The 14,575-nt window shown below is 38.6% G+C and overlaps 1 protein-coding gene across 1 annotated transcript in view; it reads left to right on the forward strand.

Moving 5' to 3' along the window:
* Positions 1–14,575, forward strand: part of ARHGAP17 (Rho GTPase activating protein 17) — a gene marked incomplete at both ends in the record, with an annotated part of 47,388 nt that overhangs the window by 25,977 nt on the left and 6,836 nt on the right. Inside the window, 15 exons of the mRNA XM_082006565.1 lie at positions 1,334–1,438; positions 2,259–2,335; positions 3,435–3,546; positions 3,746–3,822; positions 4,544–4,655; positions 5,409–5,477; positions 5,634–5,715; positions 7,812–7,939; positions 8,339–8,450; positions 9,018–9,099; positions 9,554–9,634; positions 10,358–10,471; positions 10,826–10,917; positions 11,050–11,206; positions 12,426–12,668. Coding sequence (XP_081862691.1) covers positions 1,334–1,438; positions 2,259–2,335; positions 3,435–3,546; positions 3,746–3,822; positions 4,544–4,655; positions 5,409–5,477; positions 5,634–5,715; positions 7,812–7,939; positions 8,339–8,450; positions 9,018–9,099; positions 9,554–9,634; positions 10,358–10,471; positions 10,826–10,917; positions 11,050–11,206; positions 12,426–12,668 — 1,643 coding nt within the window. The remainder of the gene's footprint in view (positions 1–1,333; positions 1,439–2,258; positions 2,336–3,434; positions 3,547–3,745; positions 3,823–4,543; positions 4,656–5,408; positions 5,478–5,633; positions 5,716–7,811; positions 7,940–8,338; positions 8,451–9,017; positions 9,100–9,553; positions 9,635–10,357; positions 10,472–10,825; positions 10,918–11,049; positions 11,207–12,425; positions 12,669–14,575) is intronic.

The following is a 14,575-nucleotide window of genomic DNA, read 5'->3' on the forward strand; positions in this document are numbered from 1 at the left end:
CATCCTACCAGTTGTAACTACTTTAGGGATACACATATCCCATTGAAGTAGTGCCAAATAAACCTGTTGGGAGGAAAAACCATGTCATTCTTACCGGGATGTATAACATTCTAAATGAGAATTTATAGCATTTCACGTTCGTTAGAACATAGCAGCCTGCCTCCTCTGGCCTAACCAACAGTATATCTCCTGCTTTAAATCCGGGTGCAGTGCCCTTAACAGAAGCTAACACAGGCCATAATAACTTAGCACTAAAATTACTACTCTGTCAGCTAATCTGTATTTATGATTGATAGGAAATCTGGGGAGAATTATTGCCCTCCTGAAAATGTAATAGGAGTGATTTTAGAGCTGTATCAAAAACTGGAGTCTGTTCAGATTATTTCTGCAGATGAAATCTACTTTTTTTTTCCTTGCTTTTTAAATAGAAGCCATTCCAAAGGGCCTCCTTTTATTCTTGGTGAGTCATCAAAATGCAGATAAACCGCATTCTTTTGGTGCTGTGCATAGAGAGCTCCGTTCCATAAGCAGTTCTGTCCCAGTGCTCATCACTTTGTTTGCTTTTGATGTTCTCTGAAACAAAATAGTCCAAATTCCGTGCTTAAAAGGCCTCTAAAAGAACTGTTTATTAATGTGTATCTTTGTCATATTCACAGTAGTTATTAAGCCATGTTTCAAATACACTGTGATGAACAGAACTCTTGTTTGTGCGTTGATGCCTATTTTTTTCATATCACATCCCTTTTCAATCCCATTAATCTCTCAAAAATATTATTTTGTTTAGCATGTAGGAACTGTGTCCTTGTATTTAATGTCCAGAGAAGGAAACGCAATAGAAAGCTTGCAGTACCTAGGTTTGGTCTAGTGTAGAGGAGTGGTCGGATATGTCTTTAGCCTTCTACTTACAAGGTCACAGTGAAAAAATATGAGAGCTTTCCCACAGTTTTCTCCTGTGGGAGGATTAGTGTCTGGGATATCTGCATGTGCCATTCATCTCAGACAGCAAGTATCAGCCTGATTTTTTTTTTTGCTGACACAAAAAGTAGGGGCAACATTTTTCTCCCTCTTCTACTCTCCAATCTTGTGAGCATTGTGAGCTCTGACTGAATTGCTGTGCCACTGAGGAAAAAAAAACAATTTAAATCTCTTTCCAAGGACTTCTGCTGTCAGGCACTTCTGCTAAGCATCTGAGCTTCTTGTAAGCTGTAGAACTTCAGAAATATGCAACCCAGAACTAAGTGTGGTACAGGAGGAAGATTTTTCTGCTGAGGCTGGGAAAATAACTTCTGTTTTTTGTTTTGTTTTTTCTCTTCTTCCCCCTCCTGCCGACTAGATTGAGAGACGTCTTGACACTGTGAGATCTGTTTGCCACATTGCACAGAAGCGATTAATTGCATGTTTTCAGGGCCAGCATGGTACAGATCCTGATAAGAGACATGTAAGTACATTGCTCTTTGGCTTGTCTTCTGAGACTAGTCTGAATATAGTCTGGCTTTCTAAATACTGATCAGCTGCTATGCCTCAAGTTATCCAAGAGAAGAACAACTCTGTAAAATCATCTCACATGTTGACATTATTTGGTAAAATGTTAGCTGTAATCCCCATCCAGATCCAGTAACGTAACCTTGGAGTACCTTAGTAGTATCAGCACTCACTTGTTTCTGCAGTGTGCTGAGTACTTAGAGCTTTCATAAGACCTGACTAAGAAGAGAAGATACTCTGCAACTCTGATCAAGTTACTCATATTTAGAATTACCTTTGTGTACTGACATCTCCAATTAACTGTAAATGTTTTTCTGTACACGTTTGATTTCTGTCCCTCTTCAGCAAAGCCATACGTAGGTTTTCTTAAAGTGTTAGAACCAGAAATAATTTAACATTTGACTTTTTCTCCTTTTATTGAATGAGACCTCCTGAAAACAGGGGCATACAACATGAAGCTCTGCAGAGAGACAGATAAGCTAGTAGCTTAGATTTCAAGTTTCAAGCTGTTTACTTGGACAGTAGTTGAGATTACATTTGGGGCCAGTCATTCCAACTAAGGCTGAGAAGAAAGTGCTTTTCAAAGTATCTGCGAACAGGAGTCTTGAGGCTTGAAACTTTTTGTGACTTGGCATTTTCTTAAAGTCAAAGAATGGGCTGCATATGTGCATAATAGAAACCATATGGAAGAAGAGAAAAACCTTAGAGGGGATGTACTGGGAAAGCTGGAAAGGGTGAATAGCACTAAGCTAAGCACTGCTCCTTCTGTTCCATAGAAAAAGCTTCCTCTAACAGCTCTTGCTCAAAATATGCAAGAAGGATCTGTCCAGTTAAGTGATGAAACTCTGTTGGGGTAAGTATTTGGCTTTAGAAGTTGCACTCTGTTATTTTATTGCCTGCAGGGCCCTAATTAGAGACTGTGGGCACATAAAAGCTGTTTTCAATTTAATGAAACTAACATTTCTAGATTCCTTCTCTAATCCAATCAGAGAAAAAGTGAGCGAGCATTTCTTCTTGAGTGATTCTGGGGGCAAGTTTTAGGCTTGTTCTGAATTGCATTCCAGAGGATTCTGATCCTCTGCTGTCTTAAAAGCTCTTGAAAATGGCTGTTCTCCTTCTGGATTAGTAAAATTATTATCTCCATTCAAAGTTTAAAATATAGTGTAAATACTGCATTCTGCAGTTTTGCATTAATGACTTAAAATAATGCCAGTTCGCATTAATGGCATCTAGTTTAAATTAATGCTAATTTCCTTATCCTGGCAAAGTGCATATTTGCAACTTACAGGGAAGTGGCTGAAACGAATGTCAATATGTTGAATTCCTAGAGCAAACGTGTTTCCTTGTTGCTGATGGGAATTCTAATGGAGACAGTATACAATGACCTTAAAAACCTTTGTGTGCATTTTTGTGAGCTGTTGCAGGAGATTTAAACAGGGATAAAAATCTCAGAGAATAGGGTTTTTCCTTAGAGCAAGCTTAAAACAAAGGCCAAATCAGGGTTTTGGAACCCGAGACTGCTGCATACGTGATTGCTTAGCATTATGGTGTTAGGACTTTTTCACATTGAAGGGGCTTAGGAGGAAATTAAATACTGCATTGAGCAATTTTCCTGCATCTGGTGAGATGGAAGGATGAGCTTTGAAATGAATATTAACTTCTCTGCCCTTAGGGCCAGTATAATCACCTAGATGACTTAAAGCCTCCAAAAATGTTGTAATGGCTAAGGAATTTTAGAAGACAAAGGTTGAATAACACTCCTTGCCTATCCCAAATTTGCCCATGATGGCAGAGAGCATCTTGGTTTTATGCCATTAAGTAATGCCTTGCTTTATACGACACAAAGCTTTCCAAAAAGATAGCAGATGACAAAGGGCTACGACTGTTTAGTTTTGAATCTTTCCTCTTTAGTCAGTAGTAACTCACATCACAACTTCCTATAATTCTTAAAGGAAAATGCTAGATACATGTGGTGATGCAGAGAACAAACTGGCGATGGAGCTCTCTCAGCATGAAGTACAGATTGAAAGAGAAGTTTTAGATCCACTCTGTCTACTAACAGAGGTAAGTCACTTTAGCCTGACTGAAGAAGTAAATCTGGATCTATGTATAAACAGAGAAAAAAGGGCTTATCTCATTGCTAATAATGAAACTGTTTTAAGGGGTCATGCATTAGCCGTGGAAAGTAGATACAAAATCTAAAATCTACTTTATTACAATACAAAATTTAAAAATAAATGTAAGCCTTGAATTCTTGTTTTAGACAGAGATCCCAAACATACAGAAGCAGAGGAAACAGCTTGCAAAGCTGGTGTTGGACTGGGATTCTGCAAGAGGAAGGTAAGAAATAATTTATAATTACTAGGTCCTTTTCTATTCATGTTAACTTCTTGTTGGCATCATGTGGCATATGATTTGATGCTGGTACTTGCTTCTGAAATGCTACTGAATGCATGTTGATACTTTGCTGAAAAAAACCAAAAGTTACATTTAAGTTACTCAAAAAAGGACTCATGACTACTACATTCAAACAGAATCAAGACTCTGAAGCTCTTACATGCCTATATATAATTGGAAAAATGCTGAAAACTCGTCTTCTTTCCAGTTCACTTAAGTTGGCAACTAGAACAAGGAATAGGAGTCTAATTTTGTAATCATGCCACGTGCTCTTACAGCATTGCTAGGTTGTTCAAGTTACCCTTAAATCCCTTTAAATGGTCTTAAATTGTGGTCATAATTTATGTAGCATTTTCTGGGATTGGTACTTCTAACATATTATACACCCAGGCCATAGACTGTGGAGAATGCAGGATTTCTTGTGGATTTTTATAGTTGTTTAGCTGTTTGTGAATTATGCCAGCATGTCGTAAGTGGTGTGTTTTGAACACCTTCCTTAGTTCTATTGGAAAACTCTGAAACTATGTTTCCTGTCTAAAGAAACCAATTTGACAATTTGACAAGCTTGTTTCCTGTCAAAAGAAACCAATTTCAGAAGAGCCATAAATGCAAACTCTTGTTTAATATTAGTTTTCACCAAATGACTGAAGCTTTTCTTACACAGATATAACCAAGCCCACAAGACTTCAGGAACAAATTTTCAAGTGCATCCTTCAAAAATAGAATCTCTTAAGGAAGAGATGGATGAAGCTGGAAATAAAGTAGAACAATGCAAGGTATAGGATGAGTCTCTATCATTTACATACCTCTCTTTAGCAACAGCAACAATGAGAATATGACTGCTTCTGTAAGCTTTGCATGTGGAACTGGCTGTCGGATTAATGCAGTCATAGATTATGTGGCTGTTAGTAGACTGCATTTCTTAAAGGTATATTAATGCTAGCTGAACTCTGTCTGAATTTAATGAGAATTTTTTTTAAGATGGGTATTTTATGTTATTTTCTGGTTTAGTCTGAGATAGTAAAGACAAGGAACTGTGTCTTAGCCTTGGCTGAAATGTTCAGGGTGTCCATGTGCTTCAAGCCACTGAGTAGCTGTGTAGTGTGAGCTACCTGGATGAAATTCAGGCTGCTGACATAAAAGGAACACTCTGACTGCTACAGCTCTGAGCAGTTCCCATTCAGTTTCACTTCTCAATTGTCAAATACTACATTATGCTGCAGTTGAGCTGAGGACCAAAAACCTTTCAGTAGTACCTGTCTTTGTGTACAGTACAGTCTCTGCTGTAAAGAACGTTACCATACAATGCAGTTGTTGACTTATGTAGCAAAGCCGTTGCCTACTTAAAGTTAAGCGTTTTGAAAGAATTTTGATTGGAAGAATGCACATAGAGTAAGTAGATGGAGTCCTGTACTGCCTGAATTGATAGTTCAAACTTACTGCAGGCAAAATCAACATACATATTTCTGTCTTTGTAAGTTGAAATGCCCCTGTAAATTTGATGTACTGTTTTGCATTCTTTTTCAAAGGATCAGCTAGCAGCAGACATGTATAACTTTGTGTCCAAAGAAGGGGAATATGCTAGATGTTTTGTTATGGTGAGTATTTTTTTCAATATGACTTTGCAGCACATATGTGCATAGGTACTCCGTTCTCAAAGATTACCTTTGTGTGCTAAACCTTCTAGTCTTGTATTATGTGCTCATCAGAAGCTAACGCTCTTTTTGTTTTTAAAATGTGGCTTCTGTTCTCAGTTATTAGAAGCACAAGCAGATTACCATAGAAAAGCATTAGCAGTCATAGAAAAGGTCCTACCCGAAATTCAAGCCCATCAAGGTAAAGTAACCTGTGCTCTGGCTGATGCTTCTCCTTGCCTGTGCCACCTATGCACAATTATTCTTCTCCTTTATCTTGATTCTCTTGCATGCAGACTTATTTAATAAGGCCATTTTGATCTACTTTAACAATTTTACATTCCCAAGCATAATTCCATCTTTGTGTTTTCTGGAGTTCTCCAGCCATATTTTAACACACTAATAAAATATTAAGGATCTGTCTGATACCCAAGAGAGCAAAGGAAGGATTTTTATATTTGCTTGCACTTTTTCCTTGATATCATGTGACCTTTGCTAATTCACACCTGGCTTTTTAGGCCAATGAAAGTTTCGTTGTGATTTAGGAATTTCTTAGGGTCCTTGCTTCTTGAATGATTACTGGACGATTATCAGAAAAACTCCCCTTATTCTAAGGAGCTTGACTACTTTTTCCTCCTTGTGTGCAATCCTTTATCCCAGTGTGCACACTGCACTACAGCTGGCTAATGGAGTGTTCAGATTGTGTTGAATATCAGCAGTTAAGAAAAGCAAGTAACAACAACTTCATCTCTTCCCCATGCTACTAAGCTTTTTGTTGTCAACAGGAGTTAAGGTGTATCATTAATGGTTTGGTATGCAGGTGCACTGTGTGTTGCTGAAATTGCTGTCCTAAATACTGGCTATACTGTTTCTTAATCTGCTAGTTGCTTTGAACAAGAAGTAGGCTGAACAAAGTCTGAGAAAAACATAATCTGAGCTGAGCAAGACTCAAGTATCTTCAGGTGTGGACCACATGCAAGTTGTAAAAGATGAACCATTAAACTAAATGCATCCAGAAATATGAGCATCTTGCTGAAAGATGATATAGAGTATCTCTACTCTGTAGATCTGATGGGAGACAAGGTAATGCAAACAAATCATGCTTGCACAGCATCTAGCACTATGACTGTGTGGAAGGTTCTCTGTTTACGTCTATGACTGCTTTAAATTTGTTGTTGCTTAGCTGCTTTGTACAAACTTTTAATATAACAAACACCTCAGAACAGACTAGCCTTCCTAGGAGGCATGGTGTATAAGTGGTCTGGTGTCTAAGTGTAGGGCGTTACTTCAGTTGGATTTCTAGCTGTAGTGTAAATGACTGTGACTTTGAACAGTTACGAAGATTTCTCTCCCTAATGTTTGCTGTAACTTGCAGAACTGGAGAAAATGACATGTGCCTCTTGTGGTGTCTAATGAGTGAGCCTTATGAGGGATATAGTTGATGTGGTTTTGTGAACAAAAAGGGTAAATCAAATCCTTCACAGAAGCACATTGTGTCTTCAGAGGACTCTTTGAAAGTCTTTGTCTTTCTTGACCTTTTTTCCACATAAAAGGAATAATGCATCTGTATGAAAAATAACCTTTTACATCTGCATTTTTTCAATTAAGACATTAGAAATGGGTGAAAAAATAAATTGTAGGAAACAAGAAATTCACATTCAATTTGGAGAAACTTGTGCCAATTTTGACTTTCAGACTTAAGCAACAGTTGAGAAATTGAATTGAAAATTTGTGCAAGCATTACACTGATGGGCTGTTAACATGGTAATTCTAATGTAAGACATTGGGGCTGTTAACATTCATTTTAAATTGCTGATTCCTTAAATCAGCAATAAACTTTGTGTTAGCAGCTCAGTTTTTATCTACCTTAAATACAGTTAAAACGAAGATCTACCCAGGTCATGCAATCTGGACAAAATCTTTCCTCAAAGATTCTTGCAAACCTAAGCCTTTTGGTGTCTTGGCAAATCAGAATTCATGTGACTTACGGCCATGTGGTGGCACTTGTGCTGGGGCCTACTGGGACATGCACTTCCAGTTACACAAAGGATTTGTATGTGGTATTCCATCCAGAAAGATGCAGAAGTGTTGGTTGTTTGGCTTTTTTTCTTGAACACCAGCAGGCTCATTTTCTCTTTACCCATGATATAAGGGACTTTACCAATCAAGGGCTGTAAAACTCCTACTGTATTCTGAAAATTTCTTTGCTGTACTGGAGGCTTTCTTCTTTTCTTGTCTGGGACATAGTTCAAGTGTTTGTTAGATATTTTGCTCAGTGTTTTGATACTCTCCAACTAGACAAATGGACTGAAAAACCAGCTTTTGGAACTCCATTAGAAGAGCATCTCAAGCGCAGTGGTCGTGAAATTGCAGTCCCTATTGAAGCCTGTGTAATGATGCTTTTGGAAACGGGAATGAGAGAGGAGGTAGGTAATACCACATCACATGCTATGAAGAACAGGAAAAAAGAGCTCAGTGAAACTCATGGACTGGTGTCTGTACTTTTTTAACAAGTTGCTCAAGTAATTTTGTTCATTAGTGTAGATGATAAATCTTTTGCAACAGAATAACCTTGAGTACTATCTGAAGTATCTTTGAGATGAATGCACCTAGAATGAAAAAATAGGAATGGGCCAAGTGTGAGTGGTAACTAAATCATTATCAGGTGGCAGTGACATATTAAGAGCCACCTAGGTCATAACAGTGTAAGGTGAAGACACCAAACTTCAAACTGTTCTGAAAGAGACTGTCCCAAAACTTCTATCATTTCATGCTTGTACTAATGTGTTGTTACCAGTCAAAAACTTTTGATTTTTATTATGTAGGGCTTATTCAGAATTGCTGCTGGAGCCTCTAAATTGAAAAAGCTGAAAGCTGCCTTGGACTGTTCAACTTCCCAGCTTGATGAATTTTATTCTGATCCCCATGCTGTTGCAGGTATTGTGAATGTTCTGAATCAAAGCCAGGTATAAATTGTTACAATGCAGTTTTATGTGGTTCATCTAACTGTTGACTTGCTGCAGTGTAAGGTGTTGATCTCTGTGCAGATAAACTATGAATGAAAACAAATTAAAAGTTCGCTTCATTGTGTAGCTTAACACAGATAAGTATAGGTTACCCATGCTCATCACACTGGATGTATTCATGTCAGCATGACGGAGTGGTGTTTAAAATTCAGGTGATCATAGTAATCCGAATATATTTCCTTTCATGACAAGGGTGTTAACATGATCAAGGGAGATTAGAGCCATATGTAGACCTTTAATAAGGACTAGGTCTTTTTTATGGAGAGATGATTCATAGTTTTATAGTACACATTTCTGTCAAATTACAGTAATTATTGGAAGACCTTTTGTGTTAAGTGTTGAGCAGATATACTGTGGATGTGTCAGGTCTTCCCACTGTTTCAGTGGAACTTGGGTCCTATTTCATAGAGGACAGAATTTTAAATGAAGATTGAAAGCATTGGCTAAGCAGCTTGCCTGTTTCTGGTCTGCATTGCAGGTGCCTTGAAATCCTATTTGCGAGAGTTGCCAGAACCTTTAATGACCTACAATCTGTATGAAGAATGGACACAAGCTGCAAAGTAAGCATACCAAAAATAGTTAGATAGGAAAAAATTCTACATATTTTTATCAAAATTGGTTCTTCATATATGAACTGATAAGAAAAGACCAAACTCACAGAGTTTACTTTCTCATTTCTGCCCTAACAGGTAGATATCTTTGTGCAACAAATTATCTTAAACTTGGTAGCTTAATATTAATTGCACAAAAATGTGGTGAAGTATCTATTTTACATTTAATCATAAGGGCTGCTTCAGACTATTGGCTGCATAATATTGATGCTTAAGTAGTTTTCTTTCGTTGCAGGTAGAGATAATGCAGGGATCTGACTAGTAGGTTACAGAATTACTGAATACAAACCAGCTCATTTATTTGGCATAAATGAAAGGTCATGCAGTCATCTCTTTGTTCACTGCAGAAACAACAATCTTCTGATCTGAGAGTAGGATGTAATGGAAACTTTTTTCTTTTCAGTATTCAGGACCAGGACAAGAAGCTACAAGAGTTATGGAGAATTTGTAACAGATTACCTAAGCATTATCATGCTAACTTCAGGTGTGTGTGAACATCTGTTGACTTGGAGTACAGATGCTTTGATGCTAGAGTACTACACTTCAAAGCTGATTAACCAAAACTCTAATCCAGGTTGGGTTTTTTTCTTGGCCAAATTCAGTTAGGTTTGTAAAAGGACATCCTGTTTTATCAAGTAGTTGGTGTGCATTGGTGGTGGTAGACTTTTTCAGTCAAATTAATTCACTATTGGTTGTAACAAAATAGTGATGCATAGAACCCTTCTACTTAAGGGTCATGCTGTTGGCAATAGTGCCTGACTTTTCACCAGCTGTGCTCTTCATTGTATTTTTCCAGTCTTAGAAATCACCTGGGTGTATCTTACACATGTAACTTTCACTTTTAGTTTTGCCTTTTGGGAATGAATCGGAACAAAATCAACTCTGGTGACTCCTAGAAGTGTGGAAGTTCCATTTATAGGCCATGAAAATAGCTGTCCAGTAGGCATTGTCAATCTAAACGTTTTTTTCTGAATAGTACTTCTGTAGTTCCATTTTCCTAAGGTGGGAAATGCTTTCTTTTCTACCCAGTTCAACTTTTATGATTCATGAGTAGAAACTTAGTAGCCAGCTACCAAGCAAGAAGGCTGTTTGTCTTATTTTTGTTTTGTTGGGAACTGTCTTTATGGTTGTTGAATTTCTACTTAGTTGCTTTCAACAAGAAATGCTCTTAGTTCCTGCTGTTTAATTATTTCTTTCCTTTTTGTAGGTATTTAATCAAATTTTTAGCAAAGCTTGCACAGAACAGCGATGTTAATAAAATGACACCCAGCAATGTCGCAATAGTCTTGGGCCCCAACTTGTTATGGGCGAAGAATGAAGGGTAAGTTGTTTCAGGAAAGCTACAAAACAGAACTTCCATGAAGCTGCAGAATTTCTTGTCAGATTCGTGTAGACTATTCACAGCAACAGACTATTTGCCTAAAAAAATATTTCCAGTGTCCTTTCCACCTGTGCCTCCAGATCCTTTTAGGTGTGCCGCCTCTTAGGAGTGTTTCAAGTGCCGTGGATGTTACTGAATAGTCTAGATTTCATCAAAGTGTGAAGTTGCTCTTTATGTGGTACTTGGGAGTCTTGATACATCATGCTTGGCATAATTTGTCATCTACGTAATATGATATTTTTTTTCTTACTTTGATAGAACTCTGTATAAGTGTTCTGCAAATTTCTTCTGCAGATCCCTTGCTGAAATGGCAGCAGCAACTTCAGTCCATGTGGTAGCAGTTATTGAGCCAATTATTCAGCATGCAGACTGGTTCTTCCCTGGAGGTAAATTCTTGCCATAGTTAAAAGAATTTTGTGTTTGTGATAACCCTATGCAGGTAAACCTACAACAGCTTTTTGCAGTGAGGCACCATTTTGTATATGTATGTCTTAGGATGCATTCTGTCTGTCTCTCAGATCAAGATTTCAACGTGTCTGGGGCTTTTGTTGCAATTCCTGCTGTTAATTCAAATCACTTGTCTCACACTGGGAATGAATATGAATCTGGGACACTGGAACGGAAGAGGCCTGTGAGCATGACTGTAATGGAAGGGGATTTATTGAAGAAGGAAAGGTATGTTGCATTCTCAGGTTAACTTTCAGTTATTAGCCCACTCCCGAGAACTGGACTACTGAGGAGGCTGTATTCAGACACACTTTTATTGGTCTTGGGAGGAGAATTTAATGGAAATACCATAGGTAACAACAGTGATTTATTTCCCCCCCATGTTATTGCAGCCTGAGGAAGGTTCAAAGGTAATGTATTGGTCTTTGCTTCCAGTTATACGCTATGCATGATAAAAAACAAGCAGATAATTACTGCTTCCAGTTACCATTTTCCTATTACAGATTTGGGGGGTCTAAAATCCACTGAAACAGAAGTGTATATAGTAGCATCTATCAGTATCTAACTTCTGATATTCCATGGCTTCTTTTTCAAAGCCCATAAGCTGAGGTGGTGTTACCTGGTGCCTTCATGATAAGACTTCTGAGTTGATGATGGTACAGTATACCACAGCAAACAGTAGAATGCTAAAAAATAAAAATAAAACGTGCTGTTTTCCCATATAACATGTAGTGTAACATTCATTTATTATCACTCATATCATGAATATTCAAGTGATGTGCTGTTTTGTTTTTAGCTGTTTAGGCAAATGTTAAATTGTTTCTTGAACTATGACTAGCCATGTGCAAATTTATCAGCACTGAGAGAGGAAGAAGAAAATCAATTCAAGATTCACTGTCTTTAACACAACAAGAATAAAACTAAATTCTAGAATGAATGTGCTGTATGCATTCTAAAAACTGTTCAAATTTTAGTCCGTTTATCCATAGTTGTCCTTTAAATGCAAATTATAGTGTATATCCAGTGGCTTTTTTTGTCTGTCTTGAAATCTCTACTGCAACTTAGTGTGTAATAGAAACAAAATTCATGTGGCAAAATATATTTAGTGAGGAGATACTCTGGTATGTAAGGAAATGTATGTATTTACATGTAAAATTGCTGAGTGGTTTGACCTCATTGTCATCAATGTCTGTCTTCAAATGTAATTGAGTAGTTTGTTCCACTTACGTTTAGCTTATCCCTCTGTATGGATAAGCCAAATAGTGTTGCATGTCTTAACATTAATGGTGTTATATGCAGAAAGTTGAAGCTTTCCTTGTTGCTGCTTTGCATGCTAAGCAACAGGGGTTGCATTTGTCTTTGTGGGTTATAACATCCAGTTGTCCTGTTGCTTTAATTACCTGGTGTTGGCTGGTGTGGTGTGTTTTACTCTCTCTTCTTTCTGTAGCTTTGGTGTCAAGGTTATGGACTTCCAAGCGAATCCTCGGAGATGTGGCACTATAAATAGAAAGCACACATCCCCAGCTTTCCAGCCACCACTTCCACCCACGGAGGCTGGCGTGCTGGCTCAGTCTGGAGCGGAGCAGCACTCACAAGCTTCTGTGGCTGAAACAAGCCCAGTGGGTGCTGGTTTTGCTCTCTCTGCTGGCACAGCAGAACAATTACAAAGTCAAGGAAATGAGGATGTCAGGTAAGAGGCACGGCTTCTGCTGGCAGTGGCATAGCAGGCTGCTTCAGCAGCAAACTGATAATGTCAACTAGTATCTGCTTCACAAGGCACCTCTTCTAACTGGAATGCACGTTGTCATGTGTGAAACTTTTTCAGGCGTAGGCAGAAGCGCTATGCAGGAGCTCTCTTGCCATGCGTGTTGTTCCAGAATTGATCTTCTAAAATAACATACATAGTTCTGTATGTTCCAGAATTGATGATCCAAAATAAGAGGATTCTTGGGGAAAAAAAGATGATGAAAAATACTAAAAAAAGACTGTACTTTTACTACCCATGTTGACCTTTCCAAGTTATACTCTACAGGTGTCCACACAGTATGACTATCAGTTTGCTGCTGAAAGAACAAAACTACCATTGGCAATACTAGAAACCTGTTGGTCTTGTTTGTTGTTTCTCATACACGTTATCTGGATATGTCTCTCTTTGTCTGTATCAAGTGTTAGTGATGACCAGACTTGCTAGAAAACTGAAGTCGATTTACCATACTTCAATATTAGTTTCATTAGGGCAAGCATGTACACATGCTACTTAATTATTGTTGAAACTTTGTGCAGTCATATCCCCAGGATTAGTGTACATGGACTCCAAGACAATGGCAGTAGCCTTGACTCTTCCTTTCATGTATGATGAAAGCAGCACTTTGCTTTCAATTTTTTTGTGGTCTCAGAGATATAACAAACCACATGTAAAGGCCTGTGGTGCTCTCCAGACATCAACCTCTTGCATACCATCTTAGGGTAAAACACCACTGTGGCGTTCAATGCAGCATTGACTCTTTTGCATATAGCTTTTGGTCTCGGGTGACATTTTTGAAAAAACAACTTCTCATTTGGAAATCCCCTGCAGACTAATATTTCCTCCACAGATGTCTTTTGTGGCATAGGCAGCTAAAACAAAACCTTGAGGGTAGTGTCGAAAAGCTGCATTTAAAATTTGCCCAAACTCTGCATTCAAGTGTTTGCAATTTATTAACAGGATCTGGAGAAATCAGGATTGCAATGTACCTGTAAAAGTGACTGAAAGGTGTGTAGTCCTTTTGCGATGAGTAAGATGCTGCAAGAGATTATAAAGATAGAGAGATGAGTGGAGACTGCAGGTGCATGGCAAGAGGAGGGGGCACTGCCCAGTACCACCTTGACTGGTACATGCTCCAGTGCTGTGGTTTTCCCCCCCCGTTCTTTTGTCTTCATAGCCAAAGGTCAGGAGGAGCTGAGTTGTCCTGATTGGAATCTCAAAGCTTTTGCAGGGGTTGCTCCCTCAAGACAAGTTCTGGTCTCCTAGCAAGGTAAAAGCTTAATTCCAGGTGGGGTGGAGAGAAGACTCTGCCAACAACCTCTGCTCTCTCCAACCCAGCTCTTGCAGTCCCTGGGCCCTCCCAAGGGCTTCCGAAAGCTTCAGGGATTTCAGCAGGGAGGGCTACATCTGCCTCGCCCATATATTATACGTAGCAAGTTGGTTCGTGTCCTTTGGGTTTTCTTCTGGCGGAGTTTCACAGGTTGCCATCACTTGTTCTGTAGTAGCTCGGTCTACCAGATAACTGCCAGCGAATTGGATGACAGGACATTTTGAAAAGGCTGACAGTTACAAGGGTATATTTGAATGAGGAAATTGGAGAAGTAATTCGATAGGAACTTTCATGTTGTGAGTCTGTTTTTGAAGGATCTGCAAATGCATCGAGGGTGTGTTAGCATGGAGACTGTACTCCTAGGTATCAGTATTGCATTCAAACAGGTACTGTGACACTGCAGAACCACTTGGATTCCGGATTAATTTTGGTAATTACTTGTTTGTACAGGCTTGCCTAAAGCCTACTTGCCACTTGTTTGAAGAGTTGTAGCACTGTTCAGTCTCGGTAAATACCAGCTGGC

Source organism: Phaethon aethereus (assembly GCF_964289735.1).
Source record: "Phaethon aethereus genome assembly, chromosome: 15".
Classification (NCBI taxonomy): domain Eukaryota; kingdom Metazoa; phylum Chordata; class Aves; order Phaethontiformes; family Phaethontidae; genus Phaethon; species Phaethon aethereus.